Raw genomic sequence first — 24,165 nt, forward strand, 5'->3', positions numbered from 1 at the left:
TACATCACACATCACACATTATACATCACACATCATACATTATACATCATACATTACACATTATATATTGCCTCCCCCGAAATCGCCTCCCATTGTTGGCAGAGGCAGTTTTTTCCTTCGAAAAAAATAAGTAACTTGTCCTTTGTTCGGACGTTTCCGTCTCTGACCTCCAATTGACTTCAATGGAAGGCGGAGATCGGGCGGTTCTTACCCACAGTCCTCAATGACTGACGGCGGAAAAACCACGGCAAAATCTGCCTCAAAATTCAGTGTGGACAGGGCCTTAACCCCTTGAGGCATTATCACATACATGTCCGTGAGAAGTGTCATAGGGAATTATGGAGGGCGCTCCGTTATTTACAAATAGAAAGGCGCCGACTTCTATTTACTGGGCGGTTTTTCTCTCATTTATTGTGTTGTTTTATTCCGTCCTTGTCCTCACAGGTGCCGGTCACTGGCGGGTGGCTCGGACGGGCGTCCAGGACCAGCGGTTTAGGACAGTGGTTTGCTCAGCGTCCTCAGGGCAGAAGGTGACGCCTGAAATCAGAGAAGTGACGCAACGAACCAGGAGCTGCCGATCCAGCAAGATGGAAACCAGAGCGGAATGCGTGCTGGACACATCATTCCTGGTAGGGGGTAACGCTGACTAAATCTGCTCTCCAGTCTCCTCCCCCTTATTGAGGCTCCTCCCCCATATTGAGGGTCCTCTCCTGTGGGGCTGTTTTTCTGTTAATCTTCTCACTGGTGGTTTTGTTTCTTCAGTTTATAATTATTCTGTCATTACTGTATCGCAAATCAGATCTCCCTATACTGACTTCCTGAGAAAGCAGAACTGCAGTGTAAAGCATGGAGGAAGTACAGAGCAGCAGCCTGAGCATATTATCATTCAAGAGGTAGATTACAGACTACCGTAGACTGCAATAGACAGTGCAGCTAAGCTAGAGTCACTAATCATAGGTGTGCTGTAATAGAGTGGAGTTGCAGTGTAAAGCATTGGGGATGGACAGAGCAGCCTGAGCCTCCTATAATTCAAGCGGTGGATTTCAGCCTACCTCAGACTGTATTAGACAATGCAACTAAGCTGAAGTCATTAATTATTGGTGCGCTGTAAAGGAGTAAAGCTTCAGTGTAAAGCATTGGCGGTCGGGCTATGACTTTTTAGTATACTTTGTGTTTCAATTGCTCACCATTTTCAAGATCTATGTTTGCTGTCAGTGAACTGTTTTGTTCCGTGATACTTCTGCACCTGTGCCCCCCACGGTTCATGTAGCATTTTACAGACATTGAAAGTCACATGATTGTGTATAACCCTGACACCCGTTGCTTGTAATGTGCTGCCTGCAGATGAGGACGCATCACGTGAAGAAACCGTCTGATCTGTGCGCTGCCGATGTGAATGACCAGAGCCTGTCTACAGTAAGTAAGAAAGGTCATCACCTGTCTGTCTAAGCACTATCACCACCATCATCTCTATTATACAGAGGACATACAGAATAATCAACGTAAACAGCATTATCCGACAACATCCTGTACAGATCATATGTACACAGTGACTCCACCAGCAGAATAGTGAGGGCAGCTCTGGAGTATAATACAGGATGTAACTCAGGATCAGTACAGGATAAGTAATGTAATGTATGTACACAGTGACTCCACCAGCAGAATAGTGAGTGCAGCTCTGGAGTATAATACAGGATGTAACTCAGGATCAGTACAGGATAAGTAATGTAATGTATGTACACAGTGACTCCACCAGCAGAATAGTGAGTGCAGCTCTGGAGTATAATACAGGATATAACTCAGGATCAGTACAGGATAAGTAATGTAATGTATGTACACAGTGACTCCACCAGCAGAATAGTGAGTACACCTCTGGAGTATAATACAGGATGTAACTCAGGATCAGTACAGGATAAGTAATGTAATGTATGTACACAGTGACTCCACCAGCAGAATAGTGAGTGCAGCTCTGGAGTATAATACAGGATGTAACTCAGGATCAGTACAGGATAAGTAATGTAATGTATGTACACAGTGACTCCAGCAGCAGAATAGTGAGTGCAGCTCTGGAGTATAATACAGGATATAACTCAGGATCAGTACAGGATAAGTAATGTAATATATGTACATAGTGACTCCACCAGCAGAATAGTGAGTGCAGCTCTGGAGTATAATACAGGATGTAACTCAGGATCAGTACAGGATAAGTAATGTAATATATGTATACAGTGACTCCACCAGCAGAATAGTGAGTGCAGCTCTGGAGTATAATACAGGATGTAACCCAGGATCAGTACAGGATCAGTAATGTAATGTATGTACACAGTGACTCCACCAGCAGAATAGTGAGTGCAGCTCTGGAGTATAATACAGGATGTAACCAAGGATCAGTACAGGATAAGTAATATAATGTATGTACACAGTGACTCCACCAGCAGAATAGTGAGTGCAGCTCTGGAGTATAATACAGGATGTAACTCAGGACCAGTACAGGATCAGTAATGTAATGTATGTACACAGTGATTCCACCAGCAGAATAGTGAGTGCAGCTCTGGAGTATAATACAGGATATAACTCAGGATCAGTACAGGATAAGTAATGTATGTACACAGTGACTCCACCAGCAGAATAGTGAGTGCAGCTCTGGAGTATAATACAGGATGTAACTCAGGATCAGTACAGGATAAGTAATGTAATGTATGTACACAGTGACTCCACCAGCAGAATAGTGAGTGCAGCTCTGGAGTATAATACAGGATGTAACTCTGGATCAGTACAGGATAAGTAATGTAATGTATGTACACAGTGACTCCACCAGCAGAATAGTGAGTGCAGCTCTGGAGTATAATACAGGATATAACTCAGGATCAGTACAGGATAAGTAATGTAATGTATGTACACAGTGACTCCACCAGCAGAATAGTGAGTACAGCTCTAGAGTATAATACAAGATGTAACTCAGGATCAGTACAGGATAAGTAATGTAATGTATGTACACAGTGATTCCACCAGCAGAATAGTGAGTGCAGCTCTGGAGTATAATACAGGATATAACTCAGGATCAGTACAGGATAAGTAATGTAATGTATGTACACAGTGACTCCACCAGCAGAATAGTGAGTGCAGCTCTGGAGTATAATACAGGATGTAACTCAGGATCAGTACAGGATAAGTAATGTAATGTATGTACACAGTGACTCCACCAGCAGAATAGTGAGTGCAGCTCTGGAGTATAATACAGGATATAACTCCGGATCAGTGCAGGATAGCTGGAATCTGATTGGTCGCTATGGGGCTGCGGTCCATGTTTTCAGTGTATTTCTTTTCCCAGGGTTTACAATAAGGTCTGTTGCGGCGTTGTTATAATTTAGCGCAAAGTTACGTGTTCTCAGCTGTACAGAGTCTTCATTTCTTTATTATTGTTCCCCGAGCAGGCGCAGTGGGAGGAGTTTGCGCAGTTTACTTGCCTCGCTTACATGAATTCATCGGAGAATATGCTGCATCTAGGTAAGACTTATATCTCTGCACACAATAACCGTGACGCCAAGATGGCTGCCGACGTGGCTGCGCTTTACTGCAGGGGGAGATGTATCAAAACTGGTGCAAAGGAGAAGTGGAGGTGTCCCCATAGCAACCAATCAGGTTTCTGTTTTTATTTCCAAAGGACCTCTTCAAAATGAAAGGTGGAATCTGATTGGTTGCTTTGGGCAACTGCTTCACTTTCCCTTTGCTCTAGTTCTGATAAATCTGCCCCGATGTTCTTGTCTTCAGTCACAGTCGGTCCTGCAGTTTTTTCAGGTATTTGTTGAGGTCATTCACACTGAATCACGCCGGGCCCTGCAGCATTATTCTCACCAGATTTATGTTTTTATCCATGAACGAGTAGAGTTTTCTGCCCCAACAATTTCCTGCCCCCCATCCAGCTGCTACCCACAATGCTGTGTTTTTACTGCCTCATTTCCCCCATTACCTGCTGTGTTGTACAATTCCCCTTAAATACTGTACCTTTGCAGATATTGCCACTAAAATAATAGTGCCCGACACATAGTGCCCACAAATGCTGTACTTCAGAAATAAACAATACTGCCACACAGATAGTGGCCCCAGAATAATAGTGCCCGACACCTAGTGCCCACCGTCCTGCAGAAATAAATTAAACTGCCTCACCGATAGTGCCCCTGAAAACAATAGTGCCAGCTAGTGACCCCAAAATAATACTGCCAGATCGTGACCCCAAATAATAGTACCAGACACATAGTGCCCTACACAGTAGTAGTGTTCCCTTGTTGCCCCACACAATAATAGGACGCTCTTTGATGTCTAACACAGTACTGGTGCCCCCTTTTGTGCTTCACACAGTGATAGTGCCCCCTTTATGCCTCCCACTGTAATAGTGGTCTTCTTGGTACTCCTATTTGAGCTCCCACACAGTTAATGACCCCTTTTGTGCCCCCTTTGATATTCATGAGTATGAACACAAGGCATAAGTAGAATAAAAAAAAAAAAAAAAAGATCTGTCAGTAGCATCGAACCTACTTACTGATTGTTTCCATGTAAAATGGTAAAAATAGTGATGGTGATATTATTACCATGATGTTGGATTTATCATTTGTCGGCTGCTGAGTAAAAGTTTATGAGAGACGGAGCTTCAAGCTGGTGACAACCTGTAGTGGCGCCATCTTGTGGCTGCCTTAGTGGTTGTCACTTTCCCTCCTGCACACAGCAGTGGATGGTGAAGGCGGAGTTGTAGCTTTCCTTCACCCGTAATGTCCTGGCCAGGGCAGAGTGGCTTGTTGGTGTCCCCTCCCTCCTGGCACGTGCCCCTGTAGCCCCCCACCCCCATATTACCGGTGAGGAGCTGATGACTGCTGTGATCACGTGTTTACTGATTTGGAGATAATTGTCAGGATTTCGGATCCTTGTGTTACTTGTATTTCTTTTTTTTCCTTTCAGAGGCGTTTCGGACATTTCCTGCTCTCAGAGAACTGGATCTCTCCATGAACGGAATCCGCAGAATCACCATAATCCCCGGGGAGTTCCCGCGGCTTGAGGTGAGTCACAGTGCTGTACCTGCCGGCGAAATGGTCACAAGTGTGAGGGGGTGTAAACCTCCCCCCACCTTATCAGAGGCTCCAGCCAGGCCCAGTGCAGAGGAGTGACCCCCCAGATGTCTCCGCAGTCACATAAACATCAGAAGAACAATTCTATCTATTTATAATAGTGCCAGAGAGATAGTGCCCCCAAAATAATAGTGCCAGAAGATAGTGCCCCCAAAATAATAGTGCCAGAATATAGTGCCCCCAAAATAATAGTGGCAGAGAGATAGTGCCCCCAAAATAATAGTGCCAGAAGATAGTGCCCCCAAAATAATAGTGCCAGAAGATAGTTCCCCCCAAATAATAGTGCCAGAGAGATAGTGCCCCCAAATAATAGTGCCAGAAGATAGTGCCCCCAAAATAACAGTGCCAGAGAGATAGTGCCCCCAAAATAATAGTGCCAGAGAGATAGTGCCCCCAAATAATAGTGCCAGGGAGATAGTGCCCCCAAAATAATAGTGCCAGAGATAGTGCCCCCAAAATAATAGTGCCAGAAGATAGTGCCCCCAAAATAATAGTGCCAGAAGATAGTGCCCCCCAAATAATAGTGCCAGAAGATAGTGCCCCCCAAATAATAGTGCCAGAGAGATAGTGCCCCCAAATAATAGTGCCAGAAGATAGTGCCCCCAAAATAATAGTGCCAGAGAGATAGTGCCCCCAAAATAATAGTGCCAGAAGATAGTGCCCCCAAAATAATAGTGCCAGAGAGATAGTGCCCCCAAAATAATAGTGCCAGAGGGATAGTGCTCCCAAAATAATAGTGCCAGAAGATAGTGTCCCCAAAATAATAGTGCTAGGGAGATAGTGCCCCCAAAATGATAGTGCCAGAAGATAGTGCCCCCAAATAATAGTGCCAGAAGATAGTGCCCCCAAAATAATAGTGCTAGGGAGATAGTGCCCCCAAAATGATAGTGCCAGAAGATAGTGCCCCAAAAATAATAGTGCCAGAAGATAGTGCCCCCAAAATAATAGTGCTAGGGAGATAGTGCCCCCAAAATGATAGTGCCCCCAAAATAATAGTGCCAGAAGATAGTGCCCCCAAATTAATAGTGCCAGAAGATAGTGCCCCCAAAATAATAGTGGCAGAGAGATAGTGCCCCCAAAATAATAGTGCCAGAGAGATATTGCCCCCAAAATAACAGTGCCAGAGAGATAGTGCCCCCAAAATAATAGTGCCAGAGAGATAGTGCCCCCAAATAATAGTGCCAGGGAGATAGTGCCCCCAAATAATAGTGGCAGGGAGATAGTGGCCCCAAAATAATAGTGCCAGAAGATAGTGCCCCCAAAATAATAGTGCCAGAAGATAGTGCCCCCAAAATAATAGTGCTAGAGAGATAGTGCCCCCAAATAATAGTGCCAGTGAGATAGTGCCCCCAAAATAATAGTGCCAGAGAGATAGTGCCCCCAAAATAATAGTGCCAGAGAGACAGTGCCCTCCAAAATAATAGTGCCCTCCAAAATAACAGTGCCAGTGAGATAGTGCCCCCAAAATAATCGTGCCAGAGAGATAATACCCCCAAAATAATAGTGCCAGAGAGATAGTGCCCCCAAAATAATAGTGCCAGAAGATAGTGCCCCCAAAATAATAGTGCCAGACAGATAGTGCCCCCAAAATAATAGTGCCAGAAGATAGTGCCCCCAAAATAATAGTGCCAGAGAGATAGTGCCCCCAAAATAATAGTGCCCCCAAAATAATAGTGCCAGAAGATAGTGCCAGAAGATAGTGCCCCAAAAATAATAGTGCCAGAGAGATAGTGCCCCGAAAATAATAGTGCCAAAGGGATAGTGCCCCATAAATAATAGTGCCCCCAAAATAATAGTGCCCCCAAAATAATAGTGCCAGACAGATAGTGCCCCCAAAATAATAGTGCCAGAAGATAGTGCCCCAAAATAATAGTGCCAGATAGATAGTGCCCCCAAATAATAGTGCCAGGGAGATAGTGCCCCCAAAATAATAGTGCCGGAAGATAATGCCCCCAAAATAATAGTGCCAGAGAGATAGTGCCCCCAAATAATAGTGCCAGGGAGATAGTGCCCCCAAATAATAGTGCCAGTGAGATAGTGCTCCCAAAATAATAGTGCCAGAGAGATAGTGCCCCCAAAATAAGTGACAGAGAGATAGTGCCCTCCAAAATAATAGTGCCCTCCAAAATAACAGTGCCAGTGAGATAGTGCCCCCAAAGTAATCGTGCCAGACAGATAATACCCCCGAAATAATAGTACCAGAGAGATAGTGCCCCCAAAATAATAGTGCCAGAAGATAGTGCCCCCAAAATAATAGTGCCAGAGTGATAGTGCCCCCAAAATAATAGTGCCAGGGAGATAGTGCCCCCAAATAATAGTGCCAGAAGATAGTGCCCCCAAAATAATAGTGCCAGAAGATAGTGCCCCCAAAATAATAGTGCCAGAGTGATAGTGCCCCAAAATAATAGTGCCAGAAGATAGTGCCCCCAAAATAATAGTGCCAGAAGATAGTGCCCCCAAAATAATAGTGCCAGAGAGATAGTGCCCCCAAAATAATAGTGCCAGAGAGATAGTGCCCCCAAAATAATCGTGCCAGAGAGATAGTGCCCCCAAAATAATAGTGCCCCCAAAATAATAGTGCCAGAGAGATAGTGCCCCCAAAATAATAGTGCCCCCAAAATAATAGTGCCAGAGAGATAGTGCCCCCAAAATAATAGTGCCAGAGAGATAGTGCCCCCAAAATAATAGTGCCAGAGATAGTGCCCCCAAAATAATAGTGCCAGAATATAGTGCCCCCAAAATAATAGTGCCAGAAGATAGTGCCCCCAAAATAATAGTGCTAGAGAGATAGTGCCCCCAAAATAATAGTGCTAGAGAGATAGTGCCCCCAAAATAATAGTGCCAGAGAGATAGTGCCCCCAAAATAATAGTGCCAGAGAGATAGTGCCCCCAAAATAATCGTGCCAGAGAGATAGTGCCCCCAAAATAATAGTGCCCCCAAAATAATAGTGCCAGAGAGATAGTGCCCCCAAAATAATAATGCCAGAAGATAGTGCCCCCAAAATAATAGTGCCAGAGAGATAGTGCCCCCAAAATAATAGTGCCAGAGAGATAGTGCCCCCAAAATAATAGTGCCAGAGATAGTGCCCCCAAAATAATAGTGCCAGAATATAGTGCCCCCAAAATAATAGTGCCAGAAGATAGTGCCCCCAAAATAATAGTGCCAGAATATAGTGCCCCCAAAATAATAGTGCCAGAAGATAGTGCCCCCAAAATAATCGTGCCAGAGAGATAGTGCCCCCAAAATAATCGTGCCAGAGAGATAGTGCCCCCAAAATAATCGTGCCAGAGAGATAGTGCCCCCAAAATAATAGTGCCAGAGAGATAGTGCCCCCAAAATAATAGTGCCAGAAGATAGTGCCCCCAAAATAATAGTGCCAGAGAGATAGTGCCCCCAAAATAATAGTGCCAGAGAGATAGTGCCCCCAAAATAATAGTGCCAGAGATAGTGCCCCCAAAATAATAGTGCCAGAATATAGTGCCCCCAAAATAATAGTGCCAGAAGATAGTGCCCCCAAAATAATAGTGCTAGAGAGATAGTGCCCCCAAATAATAGTGCCAGTGAGATAGTGCCCCCAAAATAATAGTGCCAGAAGATAGTGCCCCCAAAATAATAGTTCCAGAAGATAGTGCCCCCAAAATAATAGTGCTAGAGAGATAGTGCCCCCAAAATAATAGTGCCAGAGAGATAGTGCCCCCAAATAATAGTGCCAGTGAGATAGTGCCCCCAAAATAATAGTGCCATAGAGATAGTGCCCCCAAATAATAGTGCCAGAAGATAGTGCCCCCAAAATAATAGTGCCAGAGAGATAGTGCCCCCAAATAATAGTGCCAGTGAGATAGTGCCCCCAAAATAATAGTGCCAGAGAGATAGTGCCCCCAAAATAATAGTGCCAGAGAGATAGTGCCCCCAAATAATAGTGCCAGAAGATAGTGCCCCCAAAATAATCATGCCAGAGAGATAATACCCCCAAAATAATAGTGCCAGAGAGATAGTGCCCCCAAAATAATAGTGCCAGAGAGATGGTGCCCCCGAAATAATAGTGCCAGAGAGATAGTGCCCCCAAAATAATAGTGCCAGGGAGATAGTGCCCCCAAATAATAGTGCCAGAGAGATAGTGCCCCCAAAATAATAGTGCCAGAGTGATAGTGCCCCCAAAATAATCGTGCCAGAGAGATAGTGCCCCCAAAATAATAGTGCCAGAGAGATAGTGCCCCCAAAATAATCGTGCCAGAGAGCTAGTGCCCCCCAAACTGCTGCTCTGTCTCTTGCCCATGCTTTACACTGCAGCTCTGCTTATTCACATTGACTGCTGCATAAAAGCACATGCTCACCAGAAAGTCAAGCCCGAGACAAGTCTAATACAACGTAATACTTCCAGACTGCAGGGCATGCTCAGACTTGTAGTTCCAGAGCCGCTATTGAAACACAAGCGATAAACGATGGCTGAAATATTTTTCCGGAATATTGAGGGTCATGGCGGTGCCCCGGATACCACGATTGACCGATACCTTGTGCGCCACCTGTTACGTTGTATTTGTGAGGAGGACGATAATATACATATAATGGCCGGACATCGCTGTACATATAACACACGTATATTATTGTGTCTCAGGTCCTGGACCTTTCCTACAACAGTCTCTCCCCCGGGGACATTACACAGCTGGGGGTACTCCCGCGCCTCAGAGTACTCTGCCTGGCAGGAAACATGCTGACACATCTGCCGCCGGATCTGACTACTCCTCCCAGGTAAGTCTGCCCTCCTGTCATTATATGTCCAAACCAGGGGTTAGGCCCCCTCTACAGCCCCCAAAATACCACCATTCATCAGATATACCCCTTCCTGACGCTAGTCGCACGTACATCACCCCGAGCAGCGATGTCATGAGCCGCCCAGGAGTCTGCTGGACGGCACAGTTACATTACGCCTTATAGTGGATGTCCAAGTGTCACTTCCTGATAGGGGACTCCAGATCAGCTGCATTGTCTATGGAGCCTGAGGTAGTCTGAAATAGAACTCCTGTCTCATCAGAGGCTCCGGCTGCTGCTCTGTCCCTCCCAAATGCTTTACACTGCAGCTCTGCTCCATTATGGCACAGCAATTGTCAATGACTCCAGCTCAGCTGCATTGTCAATTGGAGTCTGAGGTAGTCTGAAATCCAACTCCTGTCTCATCAGAGGCTCCGGAGTCCCAAATGGTTTACACTGCAGCTCTGCTCCATTATGGCACAGCAATAGTCAGAGGCTTAGGCTGCTGCTCTGCCCTTACCCCATGCTTTACACTGCAGCTCCATCTGTTCATATTCGCTTCTGCATATTAGGCTACGGCTACACAGTGATTTTGGTTGCAGGACATTAAGCCACGCGACAAATAATGAGTGTCCTATGACTGTGATTTGCAGTCGCAGGACTGTTTTCGGTTTCGATTTGATTGCGAGTCGCGAGCATTTTAGGATTAGCGACACCAAAAAGAACTCACAGATGAGTCGTAGTCGCATGTCACTGACATTGAACGCTATGCTAAAAAAGTCGCTCGCGATTGGCGAGCTGCGACCAAAAATCCATCAGATTTCAATTTCTCACGACTGTCATGTCAGGGTCGCATGAGTCGCGTGTTGTAGCGTAACTACGTTGACAATCATTAATTGCGAGTTCGTGATGCGACCTTCCGACCTTCATATAGTACAGCCAAAATCGCCTTATAGCCGTTGCCTAGCAAATGAAACCAACAGTGAGACTGCACAACATAGACTGATGGGAGGAGCCTCTATGAGGGGAGGGGCCTCAGGGGAGGAGTCTAAGTGAGGGGAGGATCCTCAGTAAGGGGAGGCACCTCAAGTAGTGGCCTAAATAAAGAGGAGGGGCCTCATTGAGGGGGAGGAGCCTGGAGAGTAGCTTTCAGCTCTCCCTCCCCTCCTCTCTGCTGATATCAGTCCTGCGCTGCTGTCGGCGTCTATAACTGAATGTTTTATTATTATTTTGCAGGAAAGGCGCAGAATCCCGGATGTTCCAGAGTCTGGAAGTATTAATGTTGGATGATAATTTACTTTCTGATCCTTCCGTCTTTGTGAGCCTGGCCGGTCTGCAGCGGTGAGTGAGAGCTGATATATTACCTCACCCCGTATAATGAATAACAGCCAGGAGGAACTGTCAGAGCAATATTCTTATTATATAGTAACATTCCAGTAATCTGCCATATACTGGACTACCGAGGTGTCAGATTATCAGTACAGGATAAGTAATGTAGTGTATGTACACAGTGACTCCACCAACAGAATAGTGAGCGCAGCTCTGGAGTATAATACAGGATGTGAATCAGGATCAGCACATGATAAGTAATGTAATGTATGTACATAGTGACTCCACCAGCAGAATAGTGAGTGCAGCTCTGGAGTATAATACAGGATATAGCTCAGGATCAGTACAGGATAAGTAATGTAATGTATGTACACAGTGACTCCACCAGCAGAATAGTGAGCGCAGCTCTGGAGTATAATACAGCATGTAACTCAGGATCAGTACAGGATAAGTAATGTAATGTATGTACATAGGGACTCCACCAGCAGAATAGTGAGTGCAGCTCTGAAGTATAATACAGGATATAACTCAGGATCAGTACAGGATAAGTAATGTAATGTATGTACAGAGTGACTCCACCAGCAGAATAGTGAGTGCAGCTCTGGAGTATAATACAGGATGTAACTCAGGATCAGTACAGGATCAGTAATGTATGTACACAGTGACTCCCCCAGCAGAATAGTGAGTGCAGCTCTGGCATATAATACAGGATGTAACTCAGGATCAGTAGAGGTTAAGTAATGTAATGTATGTACACAGTGACTCCACCAGCAGAATAGTGAGTGCAGCTCTGGAGTATAATACAGGATGTAACTCAGTATCAGTACAGGATAAGTAATATAATGTATGTACACAGTGACTCCACCAGCAGAATAGTGAGTACAGCTCTGGAGTATAATACAGGATGTAACTCAGGATCAGTACAGAATAAGTAATGTAATGTATATACATAGTGACTCCACCAGCAGAATAGTGAGTGCAGCTCTGGAGTATAATACAGGATGTAACTCAGGATCAGTACAGGATAAGTAATGTAATGTATGTACACAGTGACTCCACCAGCAGAATAGTGAGTGCAGCTCTGGAGTATAATACAGGATGTAACTCAGGATCAGTACAGGATAAGTAATGTAATGTATGTACACAGTGACTCCACCAGCAGAATAGTGAGTGCAGCTCTGGAGTATAATACAGGATGTAACTCAGGATCAGTACAGGATAAGTAATGTAATGTATGTACATAGTGACTCCACCAGCAGAATAGTGAGTGCAGCTCTGGAGTATAATACAGGATGTAACTCAGGATCAGTACAGGATAAGTAATGTACTGTATGTACACAGTGACTCCACCAGCAGAATAGTGAGTGCAGCTCTGGAGTATAATACAGGATGTAACTCAGGATCAGTACAGGATAAGTAATGTAATGTATGTACACAGTGACTCCACCAGCAGAATAGTGAGTGCAGCTCTGGAGTATAATACAGGATGTAACTCAGGATCAGTACAGGATAAGTAATGTAATGTATGTACACAGTGACTCCACCAGCAGAATAGTGAGTGCAGCTCTGGAGTATAATACAGGATGTAACTCAGGATCAGTACAGGATAAGTAATGTAATGTATGTACACAGTGACTCCACCAGTAGAATAGTGAGTGCAGCTCTGGAGTATAATACGTGATGTAACTCAGGATCAGAACAGGATAAGTAATGTAATGTATGTACACAGTGACTCCACCAGCAGAATAGTGAGTGCAGCTCTGGAGTATAATACAGGATATAACTCAGGATCAGTACAGGATAAGTAATGTAATGTATGTACACAGTGACTCCACCAGCAGAATAGTGAGTGCAGCTCTGGAGTATAATACTCAGGCTATGTAAGTGATCATACACAGTAATTTGAGTATTTTTGTCGCTGCCATTAATATAATATAATTATAACCCGGGTCATTTGCTCTCATCAGGTTACTGCTGTTAAATCTGGACAAAAACGCCATCTGTGCAGTTCCATACCTGTCGGGGGCAGTGAGCGGCCCCTCCATAAGGAAGACAGAACCAGGAGGAGATGTGGAGGATGGAGGTCACATAACTCTAGAGGCTGAGATGACAGAGGATGAAGTGGAGCGAAATAAGACGGCTGAAGACAGAGTAGATTATATGGTTCTGCGCAGCACAAAGGATCCCGACAGGACAGGTGAGTGACTGGGAAGTAGAACTGATGCCAGGTGACATTTAAAGGGCAACTCCACCCGCATACTAGACACACAAGGACATGGTCAACATCCTCATACAAATACAGTATTAGGGTCCAGTAAAAGAAAAGTCTCATAGGCCTCTGTACCACGGAGCATTATTACCATTATGTCTTACAATGGGCACCACATCCGTCTATGCCGGGTGGAGCTGGGGAAGCGGGTTATCTGTATATATCGTGACGCAGGTTTCCTGATGTAGAAGGGGCCACGTGCTATCCCATCTTCTGATGACTTCTGTCAGGCAGGGCTGCCCTCACATGTCCTCTTGAGTTGGATGCCAGGCACGCTGCACAGCACCTCCGAATACTCTAGGGGCAGTATATCGGGAGAGCTCTGATCAGCCAGTCATGTATGAGAGTCCCTGTCCCATGACAATGATGCACGTGTATCAATAGTATTTCAAGAACCAAATTTTATAAATAGAGGGCAATTTGTGTTTTTTGGTGTAAATTGCGCCAAATTTATCAAGATTGTGCACGCTGTATACAACTCACGACATACCAGACACGCTTCTCCACCTCATGCCCCCTCATCCTACAGGTTCTCCGGTAATTTGCTAAACAAAATGGAGCAAGTCCATATTAACTTTGGCGCGACCATGGCGTGTTGTTTAGCCGCGCTCCTGTGATGCATCTTTTATCAGTTCTGTCATACGTGATGTAGAAAAAGATTACAGATGGTGCGCGTCCGTCATAAATATTCACGGTACCTGCGCCATTTGTCTAGCACACGTCACGCCACTTTCCTAACACATTTGGGTTGATCTGCCCTGTACGCTGCTCTGAGAAATCAAAACCCAGGAGAGTGGCGACCGTCTCCACCTGAAAGGGCTCGTAGGTCGCTCTATAGAAGGGGAAGACCTGGAATCTGCTGGAGAACATGGAGTGTGGTGGCCTCCCCTGGCAGACAGGCGGCCATCGTAACTAATGCGGGTACTGCCCGATACCCTCTGTACTGCCCGTTACCCTCTATACTGCCCGATACCCTCTGTACTGCCCGATACCCTCTGTACTGCCCGTTACCCTCTGTACTGCCCGTTACCCTCTGTACTGCCCGATACCCTCTGTACTGCCCGATACCCTCTGTACTGCCCGATACCCTCTGTACTGCCCGATACCCTCTGTACTGCCCGTTACCCTCTGTACTGCCCGTTACCCTCTGTATTGCCCGATACCCTCTGTACTGCCCGATACCCTCTGTACTGCCCGATACCCTCTGTACTGTCCGTTACCCTCTGTACTGCCCGATACCCTCTGTACTGCCCGTCACCCTCTGTACTGCCCGTTACCCTCTGTACTGCCCGATACCCTCTGTACTGCCCGATACCCTCTGTACTGCCCGATACCCTCTGTACTGCCCGTTACCCTCTGTACTGCCCGTTACCCTCTGTACTGCCCGTTACCCTCTGTACTGCCCGATACCCTCTGTACTGCCCGATACCCTCTGTACTGCCCGTCACCCTCTGTACTGCCCGTCACCCTCTGTACTGCCCGTCACCCTCTGTACTGCCCGATACCCTCTGTACTGCCCGATACCCTCTGTACTGCCCGATACCCTCTGTACTGCCCGTCACCCTCTGTACTGCCCGATACCCTCTGTACTGCCCGATACCCTCTGTACTGCCCGTCACCCTCTGTACTGCCCGTCACCCTCTGTACTGCCCGTCACCCTCTGTACTGCCCGTCACCCTCTGTACTGCCCGTCACCCTCTGTACTGCCCGATACCCTCTGTACTACCCGATACCCTCTGTACTGCCCGTCACCCTCTGTACTGCCCGATACCCTCTGTACTGCCCGATACCCTCTGTACTGCCCGTCACCCTCTGTACTGCCCAATACCCTCTGTACTGCCCGTCACCCTCTGTACTGCCCGATACCCTCTGTACTGCCCGTCACCCTCTGTACTGCCCAATACCCTCTGTACTGCCCGTCACCCTCTGTACTGCCCGATACCCTCTGTACTGCCCGTCACCCTCTGTACTGCCCAATACCCTCTGTACTGCCCGTTACCCTCTGTACTGCCCGATACCCTCTTTACTGCCCAGTAGAGTCATTATGGGGTATGGGGGGGGGGGGGTTGGGGGTGTGTAATAGGGGTAATAATGACCAGATGATGAAATGTACTTCTGTTCTATATGGTTTTTGTTCGCAGAGGTGGTCTTTCCCTCCCCCCGCAATCCGCTGACATCTCACCGCACACTGGTAAGTACAATGCTGCCCGTCTCCCATCATTTAAAGGGGTTTTCCTTGTGTAACTAAATCTTGAGGGGTTGTCAATGATCAGAAGAACATGGCTCCTTTCATCCAAAATCCGTTCACTGCAATGGAGCTGAGCTGCAATACCAAACACAACCTGTGGACAGATGTGGAGCTGTTTTTGGTCGGGGTCAGCCATGTTTTTCTAATCATGGACTGTCCCTTTAAAATAAAAATAACTGCAACTTTTCAACATACTTTGCGTTTCATTTCCTCACAATTTCTATGACAGCTCTGCTTGCAGTCAGTGAATGAAAACACACTTGTTTACACTCCTCCTGACCCAATACTTCTCACAGCTGAGCGTTTGTTACAGTCTAGACAATAGAGGGGTTTTCCAGTTCCAGGTACATTCATTATACAATGATTAATTTTAAAGTTAATAGACTTTGTGTATCAATTTCTCACCATTTTTAAGATCTCTACTTGCTGCCAGTAACTGGAAATATTTTAGTGTATATCCAAAAGCTGAAAACCTGTCCTGTCACAGCTGAGGGTTTGCTACAGTTGTAACAAACTTTCAGCTGGGAAAAGCATTAGGTCACGACAAGTTTTTAAGCCTCTAGAGGGTAATTTGAATACTCCCATCACTGACAGCAAGCAGAGATCTTGAAAATGGTGCAGAATTGAAACACAAAGTCCATTGGAAAGTTGCAGAGTTTTTTATTATACCTTTGGAAAGATTTATATACATAGGGCTATAAGGCAGACAGTGACTGCTGAGAGTTGTAGTGCCCTGCTAACAGGTTGAAGGCCCGTGATTGGAGGGGGAGGGTCAGATCGCTACTAGTACCCTGAGTGCCATCCTCCTATCACATCTTGTAGCATTCATGATCACATGGGACAGTTATCGGGCATCTCGGGCAGTCAGCGGGTATAACAGCGTTCTCTTATATTGTGGCAGAAACCTCTGGATATCACCACTCACCCGTCATCCCTGCCGGGCACCCCGCTGTCACCCACAGAGTCAGCGTCACCTCCTCTGCCGAGCCTGAGGACCCTTAGCCTGGCGGACAACAAGGTACGTGTCTCCGGTAACTGGGGGTGAATAGAAGCAGTATGGGGGCCCCTCCTGTCATGAGGCCATTAGTCCCTGTTCACAGCCTTCTCCGAAAGACGGGCGAGGAAATGGATGTCAAACTGATTGCCATATAAGTAGGGTGGAAGCAGGGCTCACAGGCTTTATCTATGAGTGGGCGGGGGAAGCAGGGCTCACAGGCTTTAACTATGAGTGGGCGGGGGAAGCAGGACTCACAGGCTTTATCTATGAGTGGGGTGGAAGCAGGACTCACAGGCTTTATCTATGAGTGGGGTGGAAGCAGGACTCACAGGCTTTATCTATGAGTGGGCTGGGGAAGCAGGACTCACAGGCTTTATCTATGAGTGGGCGGAGGAAGCAGGACTCACAGGCTTTATCTATGAGTGGGCGGGGGAAGCAGGGCTCACAGGCTTTATCTATGAGTGGGTGGGGGAAGCAGGGCTCACAGGCTTTATCTATGAGTGGGCGGGGGAAGCAGGGCTCACAGGCTTTATGAGTGGGCGGGGGTAGCAGGGCTCACAGGCTTTATCTATGAGTGGGCGGGGGAAGCAGGACTCACAGGCTTTATCTATGAGTGGGCGGGGGAAGCAGGACTCACAGGCTTTATCTATGAGTGGGCGGGGGTAGCAGGGCTCACAGGCTTTATCTATGAGTGGGCGGGGGAAGCAGGACTCACAGGCTTTATCTATGAGTGGGCGGGGGAAGCAGGACTCACAGGCTTTATCTATGAGTGGGCGGGGGTAGCAGGGCTCACAGGCTTTATCTATGAGTGGGCGGGGGAAGCAGGACACACAGGTTTTATCTAAGTGGGCGGGGGTAGCAGGGCTCACAGGCTTTATCTATGAGTGGGCGGGGGAAGCAGGGCTCACAGGCTTTATCTATGAGTGGGGTGGAAGCAGGACTCACAGGCTTGACCTATGAGTGGGGTGGAAGCAGGACTCACAGGCTTTATCTATGAGTGGGGTGGAAGCAGGGCTCACAGGCTTTATCTATGAGTCGGCGGGGGAAGCAGGACTCAAAGGCTTTATCTATGAGTGGGGTGGAAGCAGGACTCACAGGCTTGACCTATGAGTGGGGTGGAAGCAGGACTCACAGGCTTTATCTATGAGTGGGGTGGAAGCAGGGCTCACAGGCTTTATCTATGAGTGGGCGGGGGAAGCAGGGCTCACAGGCTTTATCTATGAGTGGGGTGGAAGCAGGGCTCACAGGCTTTATCTATGAGTGGGGTGGAAGCAGGGCTCACAGGCTTTATCTATGAGTGGGCGGGGGAAGCAGGGCTCACAGGCTTTATCTATGAGTGGGCGGGGGAAGCAGGGTTCACAGGCTTTATTTATGAGTAGGCGGGGGAAGCAGGACTCACAGGCTTTATCTATGAGTGGGCGGGGGAAGCAGGACTCACAGGCTTTATCTATGAGTGGGCGGGGGAAGCAGGACTCAGGCTTTATCTATGAGTGGGCGGGGGAAGCAGGACTCAGGCTTTATCTATGAGTGGGCGGGGGAAGCAGGGCTCACAGGCTTTATCTATGAAATGGGGGGCAGGATTTACATGCCCACACTGTTTAGTTCCCCGCTGTAATTAGTATTGGCCGCCAGCAGGAATATATATAATATTTGTGGTGCTGACTCTCGTGGCTCCGGGTCCCCGGTTCTTGCAATAGTATACAATATACATGTTATATAGAGGACTGAGGGTAAAGCGCTGGAGAATATGTTGCTGCTATAAGTGAAGGATTATCTGGAGGTTGTAGATAACGTCTCTCTGTATTATGTCATCATATTACAGATATCTCATGAAGAGGACGTGCTGCCCGTGGCGCTGTTCCCCTCACTAGAGGAGCTTATAATTAATGGGAACCCCCTGACAACTCTCAGGAAAGGTAATGATGTACGGTATACTAATATCTCTAGTGACCAGTATCGACCTTGTGACTCTACAGCCACTTATATATAATCTATAGTGACCAGACATACAGCAGATGTGACTCTACAGCTGCTTATATATAATCTATAGTGACCAGACATACGATTATGGGACTCTACATCCACTTATATATAATCTATAGTGACCAGACATACGATCATGTGACTCTACAGCCACTTATATATAATCTATAGTGACCAGACATACGATCATGTGAATCTACAGCCACTTATATATAATCTATAGTGACCAGACATACAGACGATGTGACTCTACAGCTGCTTATATATAATCTATAGTGACCAGACATACGATCATGTGAATCTACAGCTGTTTATATATAATCTATAGTGACCAGACATACGATCATGTGACTCTACAGCCGCTTATTTATAATCTATAGTGACCAGACATACGATCATGTGAATCTACAGCCACTTATATATAATCTATAGTGACCAGACATACGATCATGTGAATCTACAGCTGTTTATATATAATCTATAGTGACCAGACATACGATCATGTGACTCTACAGCCGCTTATTTATAATCTATAGTGACCAGACATACGATCATGTGAATCTACAGCCACTTATATATAATCTATAGTGACCAGACATACGATCATGTGACTCTACAGCCACTTATATATCATCTATAGTGACCAGACATACGATCATGTGACTCTACAGCCGCTTATATATAATCTATAGTGATCAGACATACAGATCATGTGACTCTACAGCTGCTTATATATAATCTATAGTGACCAGACATACGATCATGTGACTCTACAGCCACTTATATATCATCCATAGTGACCAGACATACAGATCATGTGACTCTACAGCTGCTTATATATAATCTATAGTGACCAGACATACAGATGATGTGACTCTTCAGCCACTTATATATAATCTATAGTGACCAGACATACGATCATGTGACTCTACAGCCAGATATATATCATCTATAGTGACCAGACATACGATCATGTGACTCTACAGCCGCTTATATATAATCTATAGTGACCAGACATACGATCATGTGACTCTACAGCCAATTATATATAATCTATAGTGACCAGACATATGATCATGTGACTCTACATCGGCTTATATATAATCTATAGTGACCAGACATACGATCATGTGACTCTACAGCCGCTTATATATAATCTATAGTGACCAGACATACGATCATGTGACTCTAGATTATATATAATTGGCTGTAGAGTCACATGATCGTATGTCTGGTCACTATAGATTATATATAAGCGGCTGTAGAGTCACATGATCGTATGTCTGGTCACTATAGATTATATATAAGCCGATATAGAGTCACATGATCATATGTCTGGTCACTATAGATTATATATAATTGGCTGTAGAGTCACATGATCGTATGTCTGGTCACTATAGATTATATATAAGCAGCTGTAGAGTCACATGATCGTATGGCTGGTCACTATAGATTATATATAAGTGGCTGCAAAGTTACATGATCTGTACATGTGGTCACTATAGATTATATATAAGCAGATGTAGAGTCACATGATCATATGTCTGGTCACTATAGATTATAAATAATTGGCTGTATAGTGACCAGACATATGATCATGTGACTCTACATCTGCTTATATATAATCTATAGTGACCACATGTACAGATCATGTAACTTTGCAGCCACTTATATATAATCTATAGTGACCAGACATACAGACGATGTGACTCTACAGCTGCTTATATATAATCTATAGTGACCAGCCATACGATCATGTGACTCTACAGCTGCTTATATATAATCTATAGTGACCAGACATACGATCATGTGACTCTACAGCCAATTATATATAATCTATAGTGACCAGACATATGATCATGTGACTCTACATCGGCTTATATATAATCTATAGTGACCAGACATATGATCATGTGACTCTACAGCCGCTTATATAATCTATAGTGACCAGACATACGATCATGTGACTCTACAGCCAATTATATATAATCTATAGTGACCAGACATACGATCATGTGACTCTACAGCCAATTATATATAATCTATAGTGACCAGACATACGATTATGTGACTCTACAGCCAATTATATATAATCTATAGTGACCAGACATACGATCATGTGACTCTACATCGGCTTATATATAATCTATAGTGACCAGATATACGATCATGTGACTCTACATCGGCTTATATATAATCTATAGTGACCAGACATACGATCATGTGACTCTACAGCCGCTTATATATAATCTATAGTGACCAGACATACGATTATGTGACTCTACAGCCAATTATATATAATCTATAGTGACCAGACATATGATCATGTGACTCTACATCGGCTTATATATAATCTATAGTGACCAGATATACGATCATGTGACTCTACAGCCAATTATATATAATCTATAGTGACCAGACACGATCATGTGACTCTACAGCCAATTATATAATCTATAGTGACCAGACATATGATCATGTGACTCTACAGCCGCTTATATATAAGCTATAGTGACCAGACATACGATCATGTGACTACAGCCAATTATATATAATCTATAGTGACCAGACATACGATCATGTGACTCTACATCGGCTTATATATAATCTATAGTGACCAGACATACGATCATGTGACTCTACAGCCGCTTATATATAATCTATAGTGACCAGACATACGATTATGTGACTCTACAGCCAATTATATATAATCTATAGTGACCAGACATACGATCATGTGACTCTACAGCCAATTATATAATCTATAGTGACCAGACATATGATCATGTGACTCTACAGCCGCTTATATATAAGCTATAGTGACCAGACATACGATCATGTGACTACAGCCAATTATATATAATCTATAGTGACCAGACATACGATCATGTGACTCTACATCGGCTTATATATAATCTATAGTGACCAGACATACGATCATGTGACTCTACAGCCAATTATATATAATCTATAGTGACCAGACATACGATCATGTGACTCTACAGCCAATTATATATAATCTATAGTGACCAGACATACGATCATGTGACTCTACATCGGCTTATATATAATCTATAGTGACCAGACATACGATCATGTGACTCTACAGCCAATTATATATAATCTATAGTGACCAGACATACGATCATGTGACTCTACAGCCAATTATATATAAACTATAGTGACCAGACATACGATCATGTGACTCTACATCGGCTTATATATAATCTATAGTGACCAGACATACAATCATGTGACTCTACAGCCAATTATATATAATCTATAGTGACCAGACATACGATCATGTGACTCTACAGCCAATTATATATAATCTATAGTGACCAGAAATACGATCATGTGACTCTACAGCCAATTATATATAATCTATAGTGACCAGACATACGATCATGTGACTCTACATCGGCTTATATATAATCTATAGTGACCAGACATACGATCATGTGACTTTACAGCCACTTATATATAATCTATAGTAACTAGACGTACAGATCATGTGACTCTACAGCCAATTATATATAATCTATAGTGACCAGACATACGATCATGTGACTCTACAGCCAATTATATATAATCTATAGTGACCAGACATACGATCATGTGACTCTACATCGGCTTATATATAATCTATAGTGACCAGACATACCAATCATGTGACTACAGCCAATTATATATAATCTATAGTGACCAGACATACGATCATGTGACTCTACAGCCAATTATATATAATCTATAGTGACCAGACATACGATCATGTGACTCTACAGCCAATTATATATAATCTATAGTGACCAGACATACGATCATGTGACTCTACATCGGCTTATATATAATCTATAGTGACCAGACATACGATCATGTGACTTTACAGCCACTTATATATAATCTATAGTAACTAGACGTACAGATCATGTGACTCTACAGCCAATTATATATAATCTATAGTGACCAGACATACGATCATGTGACTCTACAGCCAATTATATATAATCTATAGTGACCAGACATACGATCATGTGACTCTACATCGGCTTATATATAATCTATAGTGACCAGACATACGATCATGTGACTTTACAGCCACTTATATATAATCTATAGTAACTAGACGTACAGATCATGTGACTCTACAGCCAATTATATATAATCTATAGTGACCAGACATACGATCATGTGACTCTACAGCCAATTATATATAATCTATAGTGACCAGACATACGATCATGTGACTCTACATCGGCTTATATATAATCTATAGTGACCAGACATACGATCATGTGACTTTACAGCCACTTATATATAATCTATAGTAACTAGACGTACAGATCATGTGACTTTGCAGCCACCTATATATGCTTTATAATGACTGGACGCACAGACCATGTGACTGGTAAGTACGGTCATGGAGTAGGAGCTTCACCCTTTTTTCCGCACAGGTGATCCGCCATTACTGGGAAGTTTCCTCCAGCAGAGACTCGGGATCAAAGTGATTTGTAAAAAGTCTCCTGGACTTCACAAACCTCATCTAATCATTCCTAGAAAAGAGAAGAGGAAGGTGAGCGGGGGCGCGGAGCGAGCGGACTGTAAGACACGGGATGTATGACCTACTCCTCATATACAATGTACACAAAATAGGGGAAAATGTGGCAAAAAATATGTACACAAGTCTGTTTGTATACGTGGATGTATATATATATATATTTCATTTAATCTAAATTAGTCCAAAATTCTGAATAGGGGCCAGAACTTCATTTTCCTGATACAGAGCTCCAAATCCCCTGCTGCCCTCCCTCCACACAGCAATCCAGTAAATATAAATGTGCGCAATGAAAGTCGTGTGATGTCCATTGAACCGCGGGGGAGGGGCAGTTGCGCATTCATGACTGTGGTATAAGAATTCTCTCCTTTTCTCTTCCACGTTCCAGTCCTTATATTTTCTTTGATTGGTTTCTCTAAGGTCAGAACACACGTTCCCAAAATCCCTAAACAACCTTTGATGTTGGAGTCTCTGTTATCCCCCTTCTTGAGACTGCACCATCCCGAGAGTGATGTCATGGAATCTGTGATGTCATCAAGCCCACTACCACCAATCAGAAGCTCTTCAGAAGGAGACGTGGACACACCCCTGGAGCGGAGCCAGAAGTTCACTGGGTCGTCGGAAGAGGAAATGAGCTTCAGTGACCCGGCCGTGGAGTCCGTATTCATGACTCAGGTCTGTACTGTTCTGAATGTCCATCCCATCATGCCTCAGGGTGGAGCACAGATCTAGAACTTCCTATACCGCGGGAGGAGCTTGTTAGTGGGGGTCACTGGTTGTCACCCGGCTTTTTCCAGCGATGTATATATCTGAATGGAATAATTAAGAACTTGAGAGAAGAAGGCGACCCAAGGATCATAACCTATATGAAGAGTATTTATTACCTATGTTACTGCTCTGCAGTCCCCAGTGTT

General features: G+C 44.6%; 1 protein-coding gene across 5 annotated transcripts in view; it reads left to right on the plus strand.

Moving 5' to 3' along the window:
* Positions 1 to 24,165, plus strand: part of XRRA1 (X-ray radiation resistance associated 1) — a 94,290-nt gene that overhangs the window by 64,848 nt on the left and 5,277 nt on the right. For 4 of the 5 annotated variants that reach the window (XM_075847236.1, XM_075847237.1, XM_075847238.1 and 1 more), the window contains exons 3-14: positions 445 to 629; positions 1,345 to 1,416; positions 3,432 to 3,507; positions 4,954 to 5,051; positions 9,737 to 9,870; positions 11,107 to 11,211; positions 13,167 to 13,396; positions 15,610 to 15,659; positions 16,618 to 16,734; positions 18,536 to 18,629; positions 23,151 to 23,269; positions 23,672 to 23,926. In XM_075847236.1, the coding sequence (XP_075703351.1) occupies positions 445 to 629; positions 1,345 to 1,416; positions 3,432 to 3,507; positions 4,954 to 5,051; positions 9,737 to 9,870; positions 11,107 to 11,211; positions 13,167 to 13,396; positions 15,610 to 15,659; positions 16,618 to 16,734; positions 18,536 to 18,629; positions 23,151 to 23,269; positions 23,672 to 23,926 (1,535 nt within the window). The remainder of the gene's footprint in view (positions 1 to 444; positions 630 to 1,344; positions 1,417 to 3,431; positions 3,508 to 4,953; positions 5,052 to 9,736; positions 9,871 to 11,106; positions 11,212 to 13,166; positions 13,397 to 15,609; positions 15,660 to 16,617; positions 16,735 to 18,535; positions 18,630 to 23,150; positions 23,270 to 23,671; positions 23,927 to 24,165) is intronic. The other variant, XM_075847239.1, reaches the window with a different exon arrangement.

Source organism: Rhinoderma darwinii (genome assembly GCF_050947455.1).
Source record: "Rhinoderma darwinii isolate aRhiDar2 chromosome 2 unlocalized genomic scaffold, aRhiDar2.hap1 SUPER_2_unloc_3, whole genome shotgun sequence".
NCBI lineage: Eukaryota > Metazoa > Chordata > Amphibia > Anura > Rhinodermatidae > Rhinoderma > Rhinoderma darwinii.